This window comes from Bombus affinis, chromosome 4 (assembly GCF_024516045.1).
Source record: "Bombus affinis isolate iyBomAffi1 chromosome 4, iyBomAffi1.2, whole genome shotgun sequence".
Classification (NCBI taxonomy): domain Eukaryota; kingdom Metazoa; phylum Arthropoda; class Insecta; order Hymenoptera; family Apidae; genus Bombus; species Bombus affinis.
The window spans coordinates 13,453,890-13,466,122 of NC_066347.1; the positions used below are offsets into that span (position 1 = coordinate 13,453,890).

Genomic DNA, 12,233 nt, shown 5'->3' on the forward strand with positions numbered 1-12,233 from the left:
TCAAGAACTCTCTGCTCGTCTTCACCGCCTACATTGACCTCTCGATCGACCATCGAGAGCACTCACACTTCAATTTTTTGATGATTGACCTTTTGACGTTGGATGGACGGTGATTGATAAACGTTTGGAAAATCGTTGAAGTTGTTACTAAATTACTCGATTTAACTCTTTCATTTTTATACGTGAAGTGATCCTTGAAGATCGAGCAATTACGGTAGAACTGCTATTAAACGAACTCTGTTTGTCAGAAACATGAATTAAATCGTGAACGCTATCGTGGCTTGAAAATTTCCTCGATACACCTCAATACGTGTTTTTTAAATCAAGGAATCGATAGAATGAAATAAATGGAATTAAAGGATACAAGAGTGTCAACAAATGGTCCAATTCGCCAATAATTTATCAATCAATGATCTATCCGAAAAAGCACTAACAATGTGTTATTCGTACGTTCTAAAAATATTCCGTCATTCCACAAATCGAAACTAAAATCCACGCATTTCTTTCAAAGCAGTACTCCGTAAGCCTCGGGGACGAGGCACGAGACAACCATGCCCAGCAGATTGAGAGAGCCGAAATCGCCAACTTGGTACATTCCCGGATGGACTCGTTGAACCTCCCAGTAGCCGATTACGACGACGTTTCCGAGAAGCGAAACAGCCTCTCCTACGTGATCATAAATCCCAGCTGCGATCTGAAGCTCGAGGAAGGTGACATCGTGTACCTAGTTCGACCAAGTCCGTTCTCCGCGCAGAAGACTTTCGAACGACACAATTCGAGAAGGAAGAGCAACATCAGCTTCTGTTCGGCCCAACTGGTATCGCAAATGAGCGCAGCAGTGGCTTCGGCCGGTTTATCAGGAGCTGGGGCAGGAAGTCGTCGAGGATCGGGAATCGGTTTGCCTAGAGCTCCTCCATTGAGCACCACCAAATCGAATTCCTTGTCCTTACCAGACAGTCCGACGGTGGCTGGCGCTTTACGTGGCCGTTCCAATTCTCTGAGAGTGGTCGACGACATTCTGCTGAGACGTAGCAACTCGTTGAGACAAGGACTGACGATAAGTAGAAGAAAAAGCAGTTTAGAAGACATAGGTTTAGGTGCTCTGTCGCATCCCTCGAACCACAACCCAATTAAAATAGCGCTGAATGGATCCATTGGTCTGGAAGTAACTCCACCCGAGGAAGGCTCCCAGCCGGCTATGGCTAGCAACACAGGAATCCTGGACGTGGGTCTGCCTTCTATGCCAGAGTTGACCGCTGCCCTGGGATCCAATATCGATCCTTGTCTAGGTGGATCTCTAGGTGGATTGTACGATCCTCCAAATCTTCAGGGCCCGTTAGGTTCACAGCCGCCGCAGATCCAAGGTGGTACGCAGGATCCTCAGTACATACAGGGGACGATCGTATGATATAACCTTATGTGGGGACGCAGGCTCTCCGGCATGGTGCGAAACAAATGGCTGTAGCGTTCCCACATGACACGTCAAGATCACTAGTTGGGATGTTGATTCTCAGCATCCTGATTGCCGACGATTTTGGTGGGATTAAATGGTGGTGACGATAACGATGAATTACGAGGCGGCCGGAGAGCAAAGGTGTTTCAGTGTCACAGAGGGGGATGACACACTGTGGCCGGACTTTTATGATTACGGTAAACAGCTTAGACGAATTTTTTACTCCGTTCTACTTTGGTAGTTTGAGTTTAGCTTAGCGGCGATGATAGAACGAAGATAGTTGACTCGAACCATCGGGGACCTAAGCGTTGCGACGTCGTATAGTCGCGACTGTGATACGCCGGAACGCTGATTCTTCGTTTTCTACATCTGGATGGAACTGGGCGTTAGTCGTTGTAACGTGTTAAGTAATTGTTACAAGCCATAATCGGAATTAGTCGAACAAATGATCTAATTACGCTTGTTCAAATGATAAATTATCGGTTGATCTCTGATAAACCTATCGACTTCTTCTCGTTCGATATATATGTAATTTTGATTTAGTGTTACAGAAAACTTCAAAGTTTAATACGAATTTTAAATTATTTAAATTAGTACGAATAAAATGAATAATATGTAGTAGCGTTATTCGATTGAAAATTTCGTTCGAACGATGCCCAGTTCAACCAACGTATAGTTGTTTCAACGAAGATACGATACTATGTTAATACTAATTCTCTATTTGTAGATAGTGCGATCACGCGTTTCGAGCAACCACAATTTGTTGCGAGTTTCGTTTTAAAATATCCATTGATATATCTCGTGGCGTGTGTAGTGGTCTATGTTCTTAAAACGTTTTGCTCTCTAGTCGACTCTAGCGTCCCGACCTCCGTGGATCCGATCGAAATTTTCAGCGATCCAAAACGACGACGAGTATATGCTAGATGAAGAAACTCGCGGTAACGCGTGCCAGAGGTCCAGTGACGCGGTTAATCAATTCGAGAAATTATTAAAACGAAGAAGGAAAAAGCTTGCGACGATGGACAAGATTTAACGACTCTATGATGCATTTGAAAATTGAATGGAATATTATTAATTGTATCGTTAAATATTTAAAACAGTATAATTCCTTTTTATTCGATAAGACACTGAAACCTAAGAATTTATATCAGTATGAAATTACACAAATATAAAATTATTTAGAGCATATGACACACATGCAGTTTAATCAGAAATTTATTTATAAACACAAAAGCGTTGAAAACCTCTTAGTATTATAATATTATGAATTATGTATCATTTTTTACCACTATTAACGTTTGAAACCAAGATACTTTTGATTTTTATAAGTGTCCAATACAGTAATCAAATTTTTAAATATTTTCAACGATGTCATACCATTTCCTTTTGTAAACATTTTTGTACCTTTTGTAAGGTACTTTTGTACCTCGTATTTTGTACCTAATCATGAGTTTGTGAATACGTAGTAAATTTTGAATTTGCTATCATTTTATCGGATAAAAAGAAATGACAAAACACGCAAATATACACTGACACGAATTTTTTTCAGTAACATAACAACTATCAGCATGTACGATTTTTGCCCGTATGCGGTAAAACGAATATTTATAAGTTTATATACGATAATATTTAGTATACAGCTGAAGAAAATAAATTCTTGTCCTTCGTCACACGTGATAGCCGACAGAAGTAGGTAAGAAGAAAGAAACGTCTCCCTAGTGCAAACCCCGATTCTTACGTAGAGTCACGTTCTCGGGGGTGAACGTGAAATAATTTTATACTAGAACCAATTTACGACAAGAGTATATCTTATAAATATGATTATAAATATAAATACATGACCATTTTAATCATATCATACGATGAACTCAGAAAAACACCGATTGGTGGAGGATCGTTATACGTCTAGAGAAGACGAACAGGATAGGACCTATAAGAGCGAAGAATTGAGGATGAAGCTTCGCGTTCGAATTAATCACGCTACTTGAATTCAAACTTGAAGGGACTCTAAGTCAAATGACACGACTAATGAGAACGAACGTAGAAAAAGGTATATATTTCGAGTCACGTAAATGGCAAGTTCACATTGGTAAAATGATTTCCAATTGTTTGAATTCGGATAAAAATTGAGTTAAAACCGAGTAATTTGAACGAAGCTTGATAAAATTCTTCGATTATAATAGTCCTGGTTCCACGTTTGCGAAGTAATCGAAATAATCGACTAATAAACGCAAAAGATAATCGTCTAGTCGAAAATGTAGTTGCCATTCGATCGAACGAAGGTTACTCACTTTTATGCAAACGCGATCTTTACTTCTCTTCTTATGATTAGTTCGAAACAAGGCAATCCTCGTTGAAATCTTTTATCGAAGTCATTCGAGTTTATAATGTTTAATCGGACGAATTGTTTGTTCTTAGCGATGAAAGAGAAACAAGATTCAAAAGAAAAAAAGAGAGTAAAGTTTCGACAATCCGTTTAATCAGTTAGGTGAATACGTAGCCGTCGTTAGTAACGACTTAATTATATCTATATATTATATTTCTTGACTCAATCGTTTCTCGACCAATTTACACCTTTCTCCGACCAAACGTCATTTTATCGAGTACCTGCTTCGATGCTGCTTCCGCTACGCCCGGCCCGTTTTGTCCTTCGATCATCAGCGATCGGATTAGCTTCATCTTCTGGTTCTTAGTCGAAGAATATTCTCGATATACTATAATCGATCAATTTCGTATACTATTCAAGTTCATCGAACTATATCGAAATGCGAAACAATCTCCAAAAACAATCATTGTAAAAGGCCCAGCGTGGAATGTTTTCCGAGCACGAGCCCGATTAAAGTCAAACAGATTCTTCATTTTTCGTTGTAGCGCATAAATGAAGCGAATCGATCGATCTCTCCGTCAATCCCTATAGTTCACATAATCATTATTCTATTTAGCCAAATATGCAAATGAATTTTCTGTAGCGATCAATCGTTGATCCGGCCGCGAGCATTTTACACTCTCTTCGATATATTTCTCTGGCCCGTTTTTTCAGCCTCTTTGACTTTCTCTCGCTCATTAACTCTCTGTCTTTCTCACCTTGATTAGCGTAACGAAACCCGTCCCGTCTACGTACATCGACCATCCTCGTCGACGTCGATGGCTCGTAGAGTTTAGTACACAGTTTGAGACGCAGCCGTGGTATTTTTCAACGATGATTTTCTATGATCAAACGACGAAAGCACCGAAAACGAAAACGAGTCTCTGGTTAATCCAGAGATCTGTACGTTATGCTCTGATTATGGAAACTCGATGCGAAGGATTCTACGAACGTTTAGTTTAATAAAAGTCAGAAAGCATGTACAACAAGTATAGCTATAACGTGGTAACGAATGGAAACACGTGTATAAGCTTTTTCAAAGTTCGAGGACATCGATGGATGTTGATAAGCTCGTAGCACTCGTGATAAATATTCATATGTGGCAAGTTTTTATTTAATCTTCTGTAATGTGACGCAATGGAATCTGGATTATCGCTGATTAATATCAATTAATGGAACATTCAGTCGAAAATTTAGAGATGGACTTTTCTAAGGGAAATTGAAAAACAAGAATAGAAGTTGAAAGAAATTGTTACATTTTTATGCAAATGATTATTTTTTCCCGTTCGATACTAGGTGATACTTGTGAAATAAATTCAGATTTTTTATAGAAGATTAAATAAGGACTAAATAGCTTCGTGTTAAGAAAACGAAATTGCAAAACGTGATACGCAAACACGATTGAAACAAAAATTACGAAATTTCGACAGAAATCTTCTCTCAGGAGAAGTTCCTGTGAATCTTGTATTTTTCGATACTAAAGGGATTCTGCTACCTATATCTTTACCGACTCAACGACCGAAGTGAAAACGAAAAAAAAAGACAGAACAATAGAAGCATAAAAAAAAATACATTTAATAATAAAAGAAAAAAAAAGTAATCGAAATTCTATAAGATACCAACAGAAAGACATTCTTTCAGCAGTGTACATAGATTAATTGTCATAGGATCGATCGAAAACCAATGTGACCTGAAACTAAAGCGAGTAGCGTGTTATTACTATGCGTTGTCGTTCAACAAAAAGCGATGTGAAAGTAAAACTGTCCTCGAGTGTATGTGAAAAATCCTAGTTACGTCTGACATAAGAAAACCGATTGTCCATGATTCTGTTAACATTTGTATAAACATTAACGACGATGTGAAAGCGCGAAACTCTGGTATCCGTGAGTGGGCAAGTGGCATTTTTTATTAACAAGCGTCTTTGAAAGAATGAGAACAAAAGAAAAATACGAAGAAAGACGAGAGAAGGATCAATTGGGAAATAGAGTAAACGGTAGCGTAAACGTAAAATAAAGTAAAGATACATCGCTATGTTAACAATGGAGATTAATATTGCGGTAATATTAAGAAACTTCAGACGAGTATATATCAGAAAAAAAATTATCGTCGTGTCTTCATAGGGGGAAAAAAAAACCAAAGAACAATCTTGATTTATCGGCGCGTGAATCCTCGAATCGATAACCCTTTCGCAAGTTCCTTGTCGATTTCTAGTCGATCATAAGGGTTCTGAGAGTTAAATTACAAAGCGAACTGCCGAGCTTGCGACATCGAGACGATATACATTTTCTCGTTTTTTCGATACACAGCGCGCGGTTTGACCAGTAATCCATCGTTTTATGTGAAAACTACAGAGCGTACTTGAAAGTAATTTATTCACGGTAAATTGATTTTTCATGGATATTGCGTTGAAATTCTACTCTTTATTTGTACGTAGAGCTCGAAGACAAAACGTGCGGATAACGTTCGATGGTGCGTGTTATAGAATTACGCGTGAATTTTTACGCGTCCATAACGAATAACGCCAAGTCTACTGTAATAAGAAATTTTTCTCGTGAACGTATCTTTCACCTCGAGGTTCGGTAAAATTATTAACGAGATTCCTCGTAGCAGAGTATCTTTCAGTTTTCTACAAAATCGATTATTTCTGTTTTTATTTCGAGCAAACTTTATTGCTTAAACAGTATTGTATCGTTGATCGTGCTTCTTTTTACAATTTTATTATTTGTAGTTGAAAGTAAAATGATTTTTTCCAGTTAAGTGGGAAGAATTAGTGCGTAAAGATTTAAATCTAAAGCGTAAACTTTAATTTTCAAATCGTGAACGAAAATATTTATTGTAAGCTGTTTTCTCGTATTTTTATATAAAATTTTAATCACTGCTTTAGGCAATCGAACATATTGAAAGAAATTAATGTCATTAAGACATCGTTTCTCCTAAAAGTGATAATTTGATATATCTTTCGTTCCTATGAAGAAATTAGATTATTAATTGAAAAATTCGATGAAAATTTTCTCTTTCACGTCGTTTAATTTAGCATAAGCATCGAAAGAACATACAATATGCGTGTAGTTTGATTATAAAATGTCATTTAAGCGTGCAATATGAAATAACGACGAAGAGCGAATTTTTTCATAACAAATGAAGAATGAAAAATTACATTAATGTTTTATTAAAAAAGAAAAAAAAATCTCGTGCTGTGCCGAATAATATTCAAGTATTTGTATTTTTAGAGAATATTATAAAGATGAAATAGGTTGAAGTATTCATGTTTTATGAAAAATATGTTCATAAGTGTCTTATGAAGATATTCGACAAAATATTTAAAGTAGTGGTTCCTTTCAATGTTACAATCATAACAATATCTTCAATTTCTTTTATCATTTTAAAACATTACTTCACCTGTATTTCAAAATTCAGTGCAAAAGCAACATCATAGTATAGATCATATCTCTCGCATTTAATTAATTTCTATCGTGTCTTGATTGTTAATTCATTCGTAGATACCCTAAAATTCGATAGCATAGTTGTCATTCTGTCAATTAATTAGAAAAACAAATCCCGAACTGTATAAAATCGTTGAAAAAAACTAAAAAAGCTATTCCCATTCTATGTATCGTACGGTATGATCCGTGAAAGAACATGTTCCCTTTCCTGGTCGATTCGCAAAGCATACAAATTTCGGTGAAAAAATTATTTTCGTTTCAGATACGATCGAAAAGGGAGCATGAAATAAACGAATCTCGAGGGCCCGGTGTTTTCAGTGTCGTCGAGCTCGTTTCCACAACATACGAATTAAAAAATTAATCCTTGACCACGAAAGGAACTACGAACGGCTGTATGTAATGTAAAATAAGAAGAACAGAAAAACAGAGAGAGAATGTATCTATATCTATATAAATATATATATATATATACCACGTGACACGTTGTCACGCGATGCGTGCATGTAAATTTATTATAAATAAATTATTATAAAGCAGTAACATCGTCTCCTTCTGATACGTCGCATTTTATTTCGTGAACGTACAATTCCATTTATTTCGTCGCTTAGAGTAACGTAGATCGAGTGAAAACTTGTATTACAAATGTCTGTTTCATTTTCTTCTTTTTAGGAATGTGCTTGAAACACGTTTAGTAATTTGTAATCTAACTATTTTATATTAATCGGTGTAAATGTTTGAGTTAATAGTTCTTGAATAATTTGCTTTGTTTGTTCGAAGTGAAAAGAAAGTGTTACATAATGGTTACGTGTTTTTTAAATAATGAAGATACTTTCGATTCGATACTACACTCTATCGGTAGTTGTATTGTCAGAAAAATTACAGGTATGTCTCGCTTCGTGGTGTTTCTGAGGTAAACAGCGAAGGAACGATCAGTCTCTGACAATTTCTTTTTCATTAATACTATTTATCCATAAGAAATTACGTATCACTATCGTGTTACTCCTCGGTTGTTTGACAACCGACCGTTCAACAAAAAATAATTTCTATTCCTTTACTTATCAAAATAGCAATGAAAGTACTAAAAGTACTTATGTCAAAAAAAAAAAAAAAAAAGAAACTAGAAACTATCATTATACCAAATTAATATCTTCTTCCCCTATATAACAGTGAGATTGAAATATTCTTTTTAAAAAAGTGATATCAATGTCACAGTCTGCTTTTTCAAAACGGAAGCCGATCTTCAAAGATTAAACTCGTACATACACATCTTGTGGTCATCGTCGCTTAGGATTCAATATCATAACGCTATGTTATGTTACCGACGATTAATAAAACAGACGAGATGTTTCGATTTCGTGTAGTACGTGGAATGTTTTCTTTTATTCTACGTGTATGCACATCTGTGTTGTTATATATACATATATTATGTGTATTGTCGCTATTCATGATTTTATAAATACATCGCTTAAATACAGTATCGACAAGTGTGGGCAGATCCATCTAACGAACTAACTAGTGGCTCTTCACAGGCTTCAACACGTTTTCCGTGAACTGACCAACAATATTACCTCTCGGATGGTAACACGCCACTATCACACAGGTTCCGTCCCTTTTAGCCATCGCTATACCCATTTCGACAGTCTTTTTCCAAACAATCTGTGTGAAATGGCCTAAACAAAAAGAAATAGATAATTATTAGCAATCGTACTTTTGTCTAATTTAATATCACGATTTATTATTATAAATTTTTAAAAAATCGATAGAAAATGCATCAATTTACGTTAAAAAGAATTGATTGTTGTCATTGAAACGGTAACAGAGGATGTACCATCAAAAAGTACAATTTCTTAAATTTTGTAAAGAATTTATTATCTCGCAAGAAATTAGCATATATCAATTTTGTTGTTAGATATAAAAATATTACAAATTAATAATTTATAAAATATGATACGCTTACTTTGGCAAAACTTGTCTTACAACGTTAACGATTCAACAGCAAGATGATATACATTAATACTATTTAGAAACTGGACAGCCTTCATTGATCGATATTTTTAATAAGTTACTCCTAGCAATATTATTGGTGAAAATAATCGATAAATTAGCTTTTGTACGTTGTGCTACGTACATGTGTTTAAGACCTTTGGTTCCGTTCCATACTTGTGATCCTTCCTCTCGGAATACCATTTGGAAACAACTTCTCGTGCTGGTACGATCAACTTCGGATCGGAGCACTGCATCGAGTAGATATTCTCCCCGTACGGAGAAGTCGACTGGGGAATCAGCTTGTTCGTGTTCAGCAACGTGTTCGCCCACGCCTGAAGATAGGGGAAAAAATTCGTAATCGAGCGTTACTCTTGAGTCCATCCGTGCACGATCAATTGCAAACTAGCTAAGTCATGACCGCATGGAGTTCCAGACAAATTACAATTACGTAAATTAAAAGTATCATGAACGAACTACTGATTCGTTGATAAAGTCTAGCACTACAAAGGGAAGAATATTATTTTTGCAATAGGACGTTTTAAAAATGAATCTTTTTATAAGGAGATATCAAATTTAATAATTAAAAGTATAACTAAAATACATTTAACGTTGCTAAAATGTTTCATTGTTAAATACAAATCAAAGATTGTTAAATCATAGAAAAGATATTATACTATAGTAGATTCTTGATTATCGGAACAGCGATTAATGGAGAAATTGAAAATCTTCCCTTTATCATTTATAAATTTAACTATTTAAAAGTTTTTGTTCTCATTTGACATTAACGTTTCAATAAAATAGTTCGAAGCTTATAAGCAACTTATGTTTACGAACGATTCTATCAAAATCAGAGTTCAACGATTACGATCAATCCAACAGAATAAAGTAAAAAGTGTTACCTTCGCAGCAGCGATTAATTCTACGCTTAACCTCATGTCTGGAACACGATGTCTCCTTCTGTATTCGTTGTGAACGACTAGAGCCTCTTGTTGCCACGCTTGTTCGTCTAACGTGTAATGTGATTTAGGATCTAAAAAGGTGATTTTTTTAGTAGGACTCGGACTTCCTGGAGGTAGAACGTTCTCTGTGAAGCTGCCCAAGAAATTTCCCGCTGGATTGTAATTACAAACGACGTAAACCTCGCCGTTTCGATTCCTGGCCATTCCAACGCCTAACTCGGTGCTGTCCTTCCACACGACTTGGGTGAAGTGGCCAGTTTTCAGGGTGGTGGGCTCCTTTCCGTACTGATGTTGCGCCTCTTCCGCATACCTGTGAATAAAATGTGTAATAAAATTAGAAAGGTGGACGCCACATCGCTATCACGATTCTTACCGTCAATTACATCGAGTTCGTTGAATGTAAATTTTATATAATTACCATTCGTTTACCGGCTCCTCGCCACCTACGATAGTCTTCGGGTTGGAACTCCACATACAGTACAAATTTTCACCGTAATCTATGTTTGCCCTGTGCTCTAACCTACCCCTAGCCGCCAGTATGTTGGCCCAGTCCTGGCTTGTTTTACATAACTGCAAACAAAGAGAGGAAATATAAAATATAGAGTTGAACGGTTCTATGCTATAATTTTTATAAAATTTCAAGTTTATAAAGAGAAAGTTGTTAAAATATTCTACGAAGTATCATCATACTGTACTTGATATTGAAATAAAAAGGGGTGTATTAATATTCTTTTTAAACAGTGAATCTTTAAAGAAAAAATTAAATGTAGATTCATAATTCTATACTACGGTTTTAATACGATAGAGAATATTTTTTAGATATCATAGGTTCTGCTGATGCAAGATTTAATTTATTCAGCTATATATATACATATACCAGCCGAGTTTATTTATCGGTAAACATGAAGAGGAAATAACCTGTTTGTTGAGACGAAGAGGTGGTACTCCATGCCTAGCGCGATACAAATTGTGCGTCTCGATGCAAACGTTGATAAATTCCTTAGGAGGCCCCAATCTGCGCACAGATGGTTTACGTGTGTCAGTCTTTGATATCTACAACACACAGACAGAATACCGCGTGATAGACAAAGTTTGTGCGATATAAATGGGACAACAATATGAAACCTTTTAAAAATAAAATGCACAGCAAATAAAATCAAGATTGCGTTCAGTCACGGAATATCAAATATTTTCTTCGATTTCAAGAGCTAGAGAAAAGTTTTCTCTATTATCGGGTTCACGATGCTTTGATACAGAATTAAAAAGAATAAGATATTTTAATTATATAACTAATTTGATCGGTAACATGAAATCGTTGTGTAAAAGTTTTATTCCAGTTTGATACTTACTCCAATTAATTCCGAGGTTATTGACCTCGCGAAAATTATTTATATAACCGAAACTAATTTAATATTCCTTCTCGTAAAACATCGCGCCCTCTCATCGTCTCAAAGCAAACGCTCCTACGCTTTAATTTGCTGAAACAGCTATTGCAATTAGAGAATAGCAATACGATCGCAGTTTTATTATAGCCATTTTCCTTGTACGTGCATATACAGGGTCTAAAGAAAAGGAAACCTTCCCACATCGATTATATTCATACTGAAAGTATTAATCCATCAGCATCGTTCCCTAGTGGCGAGCAGTTAATAGCGAAACTAGAACAAAATTACAAAAGTACTAATTATGATTGCAAAAGCCAAAATGTCAATGTCTAAAAACGAAAAGACAATTTGTCAAAGTTCTATAATGAAATACTTTATTTTCGTGGAACTTGTCAAAGTTCTAAAGTCTAGATAAAAAGATGAAGTAATTACGAAAAATGATTATATGAAGCACATACCTGGAATTTCCTTCCATAACCACAACATTAAACGACGTATCTATTAATCTAAATTAACTGAAAAGAGTTACAAATGAAAGATTACACTGATGCAACATTCGCTTAATCTCGTTAACGGCTTAACCCGGAGTTTCTATTAATCAAGCTGCACTTTATCTAAATTAAGATAAATCTATCTCATAAA

At 35.8% G+C, this 12,233-nt stretch overlaps 2 protein-coding genes across 18 annotated transcripts in view; one reads left to right on the forward strand and one right to left on the reverse strand.

The window, feature by feature from the left end:
* The window catches only part of LOC126915054 (potassium channel subfamily T member 2), a 202,924-nt gene extending 194,539 nt beyond the window's left edge, over positions 1–8,385 (forward strand). For 10 of the 12 annotated variants that reach the window (XM_050719378.1, XM_050719374.1, XM_050719375.1 and 7 more), the window contains one exon: positions 512–8,385. In XM_050719378.1, the coding sequence (XP_050575335.1) occupies positions 512–1,408 (897 nt within the window). In that variant the 3' untranslated portion in view covers positions 1,409–8,385. The remainder of the gene's footprint in view (positions 1–511) is intronic. The other 2 variants (XM_050719370.1, XM_050719377.1) reach the window with 1 other exon arrangement.
* LOC126915096 (uncharacterized) overlaps positions 7,809–12,233 on the reverse strand; it is a 36,979-nt gene continuing 32,554 nt past the window's right edge. For all 6 annotated transcript variants that reach the window (XM_050719487.1, XM_050719491.1, XM_050719488.1 and 3 more), the window contains 5 exons: positions 11,125–11,259; positions 10,625–10,776; positions 10,147–10,516; positions 9,390–9,579; positions 7,809–8,931 (listed from right to left, as the gene is read on the reverse strand). In XM_050719487.1, coding sequence (XP_050575444.1) covers positions 8,774–8,931; positions 9,390–9,579; positions 10,147–10,516; positions 10,625–10,776; positions 11,125–11,259 — 1,005 coding nt within the window. In that variant the 3' untranslated portion in view covers positions 7,809–8,773. The remainder of the gene's footprint in view (positions 8,932–9,389; positions 9,580–10,146; positions 10,517–10,624; positions 10,777–11,124; positions 11,260–12,233) is intronic.